At 45.7% G+C, this 10,198-nt stretch overlaps 1 protein-coding gene across 1 annotated transcript in view; it reads left to right on the forward strand.

The window, feature by feature from the left end:
- ZIC2 (Zic family member 2) overlaps positions 1–9,819 on the forward strand; it is a gene marked incomplete at its 5' end in the record, with an annotated part of 13,131 nt that extends 3,312 nt beyond the window's left edge. The window contains one exon of the mRNA XM_012805028.1: positions 9,703–9,819. Within this exon, the coding sequence (XP_012660482.1) occupies positions 9,703–9,819 (117 nt within the window). The remainder of the gene's footprint in view (positions 1–9,702) is intronic.
- Between the last annotated feature and the right edge of the window lie 379 nt (positions 9,820–10,198).

The following is a 10,198-nucleotide window of genomic DNA, read 5'->3' on the forward strand; positions in this document are numbered from 1 at the left end:
GGCTCAGCAGCCCTCCCCGAATCCAGCGCCGGGGGCACCTTATGATCATGTTAAAATTATGAATCTGATTTTTACGATGATGAAAATGATTTTACCAGCAGAAGGATTTTTAAAAGTTTTTTGGGTTTTGGGGTTTTTTTTGTTTTTGGTTTTGTTTTTTGTTTTTGTTTTTTTTTTTAGTAATCTAGGCATGAAAAGCAAAAATATCCCCCCTCGGGAGTCTTTGAAACTGAAAATATAAAATAAATTAAAAAAATCAAAAAATTAAAACCCACAAAAATATTGAACCAAACCTCCCTGCTAACCGTCATGCCCACGTCTCTTCCCACCCTGTTCCTAGTCTTAACGACAAACTGTACATAGCAGACTCCTCCTTCCTTCTCCGAGGTGGTTTTAATGGCTTCTTGGTGTATAGAAGTTGTCCGTTTGTAAAACTCTGGATTGCGTTTCTCTTTCCCTTCTTTCCCTTCCCTAGGTGATGGGCTTTTCTTTTCTCTTTTTAGTTTACCCGATTTCTTTTTAAGTAATGTGGAACAAAATGGTTTATTTTGTATTGTGATATTGAATATTGTGTTCCTTTTTATGAGGCAACCTGATTGTAAACTTCATGCAACTATAGACTGGAAAAAAACGAGCCGTGCCAAAGTCTCCCTTCTGTTTCTTCAACACACTGATCCATAGCACACACACGCCACCACCACCAACGCTTGTGAATGTATTTTTCTGTTAGCTGGGTTTACATGTGATGTTTTAGTGCTTTTGCAAGTTCAATTTGTTAGTTCCTGTATGAAAGATTGTGGGGGGGGGGGATAAACGTTGTGCCGTTAGCTTTTTCCATAATAACACCCTTCCTTCTGTAAATACCCGTTACCATATTTATCCATTTGTAATTAAATTATGGTATTAACTTGCTACAGAGGAAACAATATTTATAAAGAATGTTTCTTAACTATAAATATGTACACTTGTGGGCATAAACTGTTTCAGATTTTTTATTTGAAGGTTTTAAGTGGTTTGATCATTTCTTGTGATGTTTTGAGAGTAATGCATACAGAAATATAATAAAATGTGTTGAAACTGCATGAACAATATTATTTTTTTCTAGCAAAGTTATTATAAAGCAAAGGGGGAAAGAGGCAGCTGGGGGTTGACCTGCAGATGGGCCACAGTGAGGCTGAGTGAATGGGAGGCCCCACCATGTTTTCTGGGGAGAAAGGTGTGTGTATGCATAAAAAAAGGAGGCCAAACTGGCCCTTTGGCAGAAAGTCTCAAAATTATTTTCTCCGTTCTTTGTTTAGTAGCTGAGAGTGAATTAAATTTTTGGAAAGCCCCTGTAAGGAATGGCGGCAGGAACCTTCAGAGTTTCTAATGGCTCCATTATCTGAGGGAATGCCTTTCTTTCTTTCAGCTATTTGGGCTGGATTTAAGAGCACTAAACATTTCCTTATTCTTTTGTTTTCTCTCTTCCCTGCCTCCTTTCCACTCCTCCCTCTGAAAAGCTGAGGTACAGTTATTTTTAATTGCACTTTTAAAACTAAGTTGAGTACTTTGTTTTTGAACTTGGCCCAATGGTTATAGTTTAAAGGCCCAATTTTTTACCAAAATTTTTTCCTTGAAATTTTAAGCAAGACAGTGTGTTCAAGAAATCCTGCAAAGCAGCTGGGAACAGATGAGCACGACCTTCAAGGGAAGGTGGTAAATATACTAATTTTCATTTTCTTTGGGGAGGGGAATAGATAAGAAAGCCACAACCTTTTTTGGTCCCAAATGAAAGAGACCCTCTTCAAGAGTTCAGTACAATAAATTGGAATACAGATATAAAAACTAAAATTGCCAGGTGGAAGTGAGCTGGAGCTCCAGCCACCAGCTTGTCTTCTGGGTCTGTGGCCTTATTACCCTCCCCCTCTGGAGCTGAACGGTTTTCAAACAAGGTACTCTAAGGAAGAAGGCAAAAATAATTTTAATGACAAAAGGGTGGGGGTGGGGGGATATTTAAATCCCTGAGGCATCCAAACATCTCCATCAAAAAGTCTCCATCTCCAACAGTCTCCCTGAAGCTCTGAAAGGGCTCTGGCGGTCGCGGAGCTACCCCCCTCCCCCCTGCGGCGTAGACTTGGGAGGCAGCAGCACCACCTCCGAGAAATAGCCCAGCGCCGCAGCACCGCGCTTGGTCCGCCGAGAGTACGGGTGGCTGCGATGGCTACCGCTGCTGTGCTCCCCTTCTCGAATGAGCCACGAAGTGCGCTGGGGAAGAGGAGGGCAACCCTGACCTCCGGAGACCACACTACCAGTTCTTTGGGCAAAGAGTTAGTCTAGTGTGTGAGAGTGCGTGTGTGTGTGTGTGTGTGTGTGTGTCCAGAGGGTGACAGACGCTAGGCTCCCCCAAGCGCCAAATGCTGAAGCAATCAACCCCCTATTAAAATCAAATTTATAACCTCTAATAATATTAAGAGAAATTATTAAAATAATGGGCATATGTTACTAGTTTTTAGGAGAGTTCATTGAACACATTATAAGCTGTGAGAAAAATTGTTTAGGGTTTTCCAAAGCCTCCCAGCCCCGTGGGTGGGGGGAACGAAGGAGTCACAGTAAACATTTGTCATGACTTGTGCAAGAGTAAAAGAGCCTATTCCAAATGTTTTCAACTTTTAAATCTTCTTGTTGGAAATTGTTGATTTTGAGACATCAGATCTAAGAAGAAGAATGAAACAAGCGGGCAACTTTAGCATCAACTTAAAAAGCCTCAAGGCTTTTCTTATTTGGGGGGAAAAAGGAAAACAGCAAGAAGCGTTCGACAATCTCAGCATTGAGTTGGTTGGATGACTTAGATCTAAAAGCTGGAGAGCTGCCAGAGGCCCCTTTAGGTCCAGGGACCTAGGGTCCTGGTTTTCAGCAGGAAAATAAAATGTGAAGGAAGAAGACCGCGACCTGGGAGTGGCCTCCTAGTCCACCCTAGGATGTGCGGAGCGGGTGGCGGCAGCTTTCCCATAAAATGGTTCCCAGTTCTCCGGCCCTCGCGTCCCAAGGCTTTGTCCAAACAAGTCACTGACCCGACGGTATAGCCCAGTCTTACCCTTTCGCCGTTCTCTCGCCCTTCGACTGCTGAAAATAGGATGGGGAGCGGAAGGGAGATGGCAGAAGTGGAAGTCTCAGATTGTGTGTGCAGTTTAGAGCCTGGGTAGGGGCTCTGGGCCCAAGAACCTGCACCGCGATCAGGTGCCTGAGCCTGGGCAGGGAGTGGGATGAGGGGGTGCAGACATCTTCCCATCCCCCACCCTTCCCCCACTGTCTAAATAGACCTGCATGCTAACCTGCCCTTGCCTTCACTCCAGAGACACAAGACTGAAGCAGTCCTCACTCCCTGTCAGGGACCCAGAGCTGCGCTGCGGTTCGCTGCCTGCAGGGAGGCCCAAGTGCGGCAGCGCAGGATGGTTCCTGCCAGCCACCACCAACGTGAAGTTCAGTGAGCTCAAGCTTGCTCCCTTCGCGCTGCTCTCCATCCGCCACCAAACAACTCCCCTCAACGCGAGAGTCACTTTATCCCGAGGCTGCTGGAGTCCCCACGGGAGGCCCATCATTATTATTATTAATCATCGTGACCCTCACTGCATTATTAATGACTACATGATAACTGGCATCGGTATCAGCTTCTTCAGGCTCAGGGATGTCCCACGAAGTCCCGAGCCGGGAGGAGGTTCCTCCCGGATCAGAGGCTGCAGCGGTTCTGCTTGGGGCATGAGCCAGGGGACGCTGCTAGGGCCAAGGCTCGGAGTAAAGGAAACACGTTCCAGGCCACACACGCCCATCCTACTCCGAGCCGGCTCCTTTCCCCTCTGCTGGCACCTCTCTTCTTCCTCCCCACCCCTTAGCTCTTTTTGTCTCTTTTTCAGACGGATGTTTTCAGTCTCCATTGGTTTTATTTTCCGCACAAAGAGCAGATCACAGGCTAGACCGAAGGCTCAGGTTTCCCTAGACCCTGTGCTGTACTCCCGCACCCCAGGGTTGGCTAGGAAGGCCTCAGCCCTCTAGGTGAGGGACAGCCTGCCTGGGTGGGTAGGATGGGGAGGCGTTTCCTGATGGGTTCCTCGTGAGCTCACTGGTAGCTGGTATCAGGCATATGTGGGGACCCACCAAATATCCACTAGGGACTCAGACTACCCTCCTTCACATTACCCATGGAAATAATCCCTAATCCATAGGGCATGATAGGCCTGTTTCCAAGGACCAAGAAATAAAGGCCTCAGAATAACACCCAATAATATTTGGATGAGTTTTTCTTTTAACTTCAAACATACACATGCCCCGGAAAGAGGCCCTAGGGATCCAAAGCAGGGGTTCGATAAGTACTTGCCGATTTATTGATTATAGTCTGATATCGCTCTGGTTCCACAGAACTTGGAGCTCCTCGGCCCACTGTTACCCCCAGCAGACTGCAATGAACGGTCTCTATTTTTAACTGGCAGCTCAGAACAAGGCCTTAGAAATGCCTTCTCCACTTCACTTCCCCTCTCTTGTCCCCCACCCCTTCCGCCCCGGCTGATTGTTGCCGGATTTTTATTTTATGTAAAAATCTAGATCTTTCCAGACTGGGTCCGGTGGTCGGGCATAAACCCTCAGGTCTGTCCCGCTGAGCGCCTGAGAAGCAAAAGGCCGCCGTGCCCATTTGAACTGAGTGTTACAAATGAGAACTTCTGTAAACCATAACCAGGGCAGCGGAAGGGTCTAGGTTCATGGTCAAGGCTGTGGGGCGACTGGGGCCAGGCCCCGCCCCGCCCCTCAGCTGCTACCACCGAGATCTCCCGCTAGGAACTTGGGACCAGGGTCCTCCCACTGTAGCCCCGCCCTGATGGGGCACAGTCCGGGAGCCCGGGGTTCAGGGGCCACCTCGTCGTCGCCCTCCCACGTTTCTCTTTTGTTCCTAGGGGCCAGAGCTTTTGAAGAGGTGACACCTTGCTTCGCCTTCCCCAGCTCTAGATCCTGCCCTCGTCCTAGATCCTGCACCCTCCTGATCCAAGCCCAAAGAGGTTCGGCTCAGCTGGCAGGCAGGGGGTGGCGGCGCCCCTTCCTTTGGGCGCGCGCACACGGGCACACACACGCAACACATTCTTCACACCCCAACCGACTCACACTTACACATGCTCACTTCCTTCGGCTTCCGCACCTCCCAGCCACGGGCTCGCGTGGGTGGGAAGGACCTGTGGCCGCAGAGACGGGGGTGGGGTAGCGGGAGGACCCAGCGCAAGATGCTCCCCTCACCCCTCGGCTCATTTCTGCGTCTCCCACCCCTTTCCAGAATCACTCCAAGCTGGCCACATCTGCTGTGCGCCCTAGACTCAACCCGTCTTTGGAGGGGCCACGCCGGGGCGGCACACGGAGGCCGCACTTAGAGCCACCAGCGTGGGACTGGGCAGGATGGAGGCTACCTGCAGTTGAGGGTCCCCCAGGCCCATAACCCGGGAGCTGCGAGAAGCCGGATGGCCCGACCTGCCGGCGCTCCTCCACCCCTGGGGTGTGTGCTGGGGTAGGGGGATCCCCCTCTTCTCTGGGTAAATCTTGAATGAAGGAAGAGTGGACTCTCCCCTCCCCCTCTACAACCCTGGCCTCAACCTCCTCCTTTCCCAGCCTCCTGGAACCAGGCTTCCTCTGTCCCAGAGGCCCAACCAGTGGCCCTGGGGAGCAGAACGGAGCTCTGCGGAGCCAGAGAAGGTGGGGGGTAAAAATAATAATAATGTTAATAATGTCAAAGATAATCATTGTCGTTAACCTTCCGCCACTGAGCTTCTCCTGAGAGGCCCGCAGAGGCCTGGGGAGGCTCCTTACCGGGCAGAACCGGGAGTGGGCATGGGGTTTCCTTGGGGGGGGGAGGGCTCTTTATTTTGTCCCCGCTAAAAAGATCCAAAACCTCGGGTCTGGAACCAGGCAGAGCCAGCGAGGGCCCCTTGCTGCAGACAGGGCTGGTTCTTTTTCTTTTGTCTTGGTCCCCTGGGCCCACAGTGGTTTGTGTGAGGGAGTGAGACTGTGGAGTCCGCTGGGTCTCCGAGGCGCGGCCTCCGCCCCCACCTCCCGGACCTGTTCCGCGGCCTCTCCCCACCCGCCTGGACGCGGTGGCTTTAATGAGCGCCAGTGCGGCGTTGGCCCGGAGGTTCTGAAGATGCGCTGACCTGAGTGGAGGGCGCGAGAGGTCAGGCGCGCGCCGGGTTCCTCCCAGGCCCACGCTGCGCGGATATTGATCCTGGGAGAAAGATAAACAGAAGAGCTGGACATTCAGTCATGAATACTAATGAGCCAGGGTAGGGGTTTTAATTGCTGTGGACTTCCTTTTTCCAGTTAATCCTTATTGCAAACTTCACAGGAGTCAGCTTTCTCCAGCTTCGTTTTGTTTCTCCTCTCCCCTCCCTCCTCCTCATATTTTCATGTGAAATGCCCCGGTGAGAGAGACCCGTGTCACCTTCCTTTCTCTCCCTCGCAGTGCTAGCGCGAGTGCCGGGGTCTACATCCCCGCGTTCCCAGCGTGGCTCAGCTCACTAATTCTGGAAATAGAGGGGATCCTATAAAATAAATTGTTTCAATGTGGGTTTGGCGAGTCTGCTTCTTGACTTCCTCACCCTTATTGTTTCAAATACTTCGTGTCCTTGGCCTTTAAACTTCCTCTTGACAATTGCCTCTTTTCTCCTGGCACCAAACGTATTCCATCCCCAAACGTTCACATTTCTCAAGTCTCCAGGATTTGGCACTGGCTTTGCCAACCGCAGTTTCTAAGTATTTCAACCAAGCAGTGAATTGTTAGGCGAGCTAATTCACCAGTTTACATAATTTTAGTGGTTTCTCTGGTACCTGTAAGCAACACTGAAATATGAGACTAGAACCTAAGGGAAATGTCAGAAAGATTTCTGCCTCCCTTCTTGATATGCATTTTATAACTTAGCCATAACCATTTTCTTAAAGCCACTCTTGAATTGAGTTTTTTTCCCTTGAACCTGTATAAATCAATCGCAAATCCTATGAAGCACTTTTGGTTGTGTGATCAGGAGAGAAAAACAATGCCAGCCCATTTCTGTGACAGACTATGTAGAAATGTGCTTTCAGGCCACACACGCCCATCCTAACGCAAGCCAGAACGCCCTCCTGAACGCAAGCCAGAAAAAATAAAAATCAAATCGAATAATTTCCAATGTTAATTCTGATCTTTAAAGTTTCGGACGAAATAAGCCCATATTTCACATCATTGCCATTAGGTCCCAGCATTGAAGTCTCCTGAGGATTCTGTTTCACTTACACTTTTCAGTCCAAACTTTTTTTTTCTTCCCACAATGATTTATTATGTAAGTAATTTTAAGGGATACAGTTTACAGCTTGAATTATTAGACTGAACACCTCTGGCTGACACCACAACGCCTTTTTTTTTCTGCCTGCAGCTGTGAGTCACAACCCCATTTTCATACTCAACTGCTGCACATTCCTTCACAATGTATACTTCCTTCTTGCAAAGATCAAACATGCTTTGGTCAAAGTGTTTATTTTAAAATACAGGAAAATTAAAACTAAACACAGCTCTACTGAAAAATCCCCAAATGTATCATATTTTCCTCCTGTGCCCACAAAAAAAAAAAAAGTAACAAATTGCATTACTTTCTGGAATAAAATTTTGAATTGAAGAACACATAGGCATATAAAGACACACTTTTCATTTTATTTTGGAAACACAGCAGAAAATATCCCACTTCTGTTCATATCTAGGTTTCTGTTTGAATGGCTTTAATTTTTACCATAAAAATATCACAGGCCAAAAAATAACATCAACGTCATTAAAAAGATGCTGAAGGCATCTGTTTTATTCACCAACCTACACACTCCTTGTTCTTAGTGGATTTTTCCATCTTAGTCTTTTTATTTTAATTATACCTTCCAGAAGGCAACTTTGAGAAGGATATCTTGGAGTATTTTCCAAATAGAAAACAAAAGGACTCAATAGCTCTGAAATAACAATTCCCAAGTGTCTCTGTAGGTCTTTGGTGTGTGCGTGTGCTTACTTTTTCACTTCAAATTAAGGTGAAAAATTCTAAGGCAGAATCACTCCTTCTCAACACCTAAACCCTGGAAAGTGGATTCTACCTGAGGATCTTAGAGAGCGAGCTGCCCTTGGGCAGCACGTTGCCTGACTGCTTCTTTCAGCTTCCCTTGGCTCCCTTGTGAAAGACACACAGACTTCAGCCACCTCCTCTCTGAGGCAATTTACTCAGCTTCTCCGGCCACAGTTCCTCAACAGGGCAGAAATTGTTGGGCTGTTTTTAATAAAGTTTGGAAGCTGGATCTTTTCCCCGGGACGACTGTGCCCAGGGGTGGATCCGGCTGAATGTCTGGCTCTGCGGGCAGCGGTTTCAGCCACTGGTTTTTCAGACACAACACTAGAGAATGGCATTGAAATAATCACGTGTGGCAGAAATGTTTAAAAAATATTAACTTCTCATACCTCCCATACTTCTGAACTAAAAGGCAAAAGGAGCCGAAAGGAAGTCTGACATGATACTCATTTACTTACTGAAAGCAGACTAAGAAACTGTAAAGATACTTGGTGCTTTAAAAATGTACTCTACAAAATCTTTCAAATTGGATGCCATTTAAGGTCAAAAATAGTAAAGATATTTTTATGATTTGATTGGTTAAAACTTTGCTATACATTAGTGATAATAAATAAACAGACCAGAAGTTTCTATCCAGGAAGAACTTGGGGAGCATACAGAAAATAATCTGTATGTGATACTCTTCCTCCTATTCTCTCAGGGGAGATAAATTACAGTACATACTATTTGTATTTTTTTCACATTAGAGAAATAAATAAAAACATTTAGCTTTATATGCTACTGAAAATTCTTTGCAAGAATGAAAAATTCAGGATTTTCAAGATAAAGAACAAAACAAAGAGTCGTATTACAGTCTTCCTCTAAAATACATTTCTTCCTTTGCTGGGTCTTCAAATGACATCTTTGGTGACTTTTTGTTTATTTGAACAATCTTTTCAAATTAAAATGCACCGAATATTTTCCCCTAGCTAGCTTAACTTCAGACACACAAACATTTCAAACAATTCTAAATAGAAATACAAGTGTTTTTGTAAAGCCTGAGCAACATTTCATATGTTAATTAATTTATTGTGACTTTCCTATTTAGTAGATTATCAGATATATCAAAAATTTTCACCTTGAAAATGTGAACTCCTTAATCTTATAAATTTGAGAAACTATTTTTATAATAGGTAATTTTAGGTTTATACTTTCATTTCCATTTTTTGAATCCAAGTGAGTTCATTCTGAAAACAGATTTGGACTAAAGGGAAGTAATGAAGAGTCTTAAAGTATTAATAAAGTACATCTCAACTGTGTTACACACACGAGGTTCTTGAGTAGGAAAAAATGTTTCAACTGAAGAGGGCCATCATATAGACCATCTGACTTCAAATGCTTTCTACAGAAGTTTAACATTGCTATTTTATAACACAGCAAAAATATCATCTGAAGCTTCCGGGTGACATTTTCTAAATCTTCTTGTGATATTAAGAGATTACTAATTCAGACATGTAACAAATGACTGACTTTATTGGGCAAAATACTGCTTCATCTATTCGTTAATGTAGATATCTCACATAAGGGGTGCTATTGTAACCTATGCAAGTTCTCTTTTTTGTACAATTGTATTCCCTTATAGGCAGTCTACTATTCTCTTATGCCCCCCGCATTCTTGCACTTGAAGGTGAACGTTGGGTACTCAGGTTGGAAACCAAATCGAGTGTCTTACGAGAAAGCAAAAGATGTCTCCCTCTGACAGATGCTACTCTGGGTGCCTTTTCTGCTAAGCAGATCTCAGAGCTAAATTAGCCTCATCATTTGCCTCTCTTTTTTTCCCCTAAGGTTTTGGTCCAAGTGGCAGCCCTCCCTGCAACAGACCATAGGTTCTGTTCCATAGCTGTAATGTCACCTATTTCTTTGCTTCAAGTTTTCCTTTGTGTTTAAGCTATAGCAAAATAAGTTTGAAAATCATTTTTAAAAGAGCATTTTCAAGAAACACTTCCTTTCCTGCTGCCAAACAGCGCTGCTCCCCAACCTCTTGGCTGGGACCCTTGCTTTCGATTTGTTTGTTTCACGCGTTTCCCTAAAGAGCCCGGCTCTTTGCGCTGTTTAATTCTGCTTTTAAAATGCATCGC

The sequence above is a fragment of the Otolemur garnettii genome, unplaced genomic scaffold (genome assembly GCF_000181295.1).
Source record: "Otolemur garnettii isolate 467f Iridium unplaced genomic scaffold, OtoGar3 scaffold00034, whole genome shotgun sequence".
NCBI lineage: Eukaryota > Metazoa > Chordata > Mammalia > Primates > Galagidae > Otolemur > Otolemur garnettii.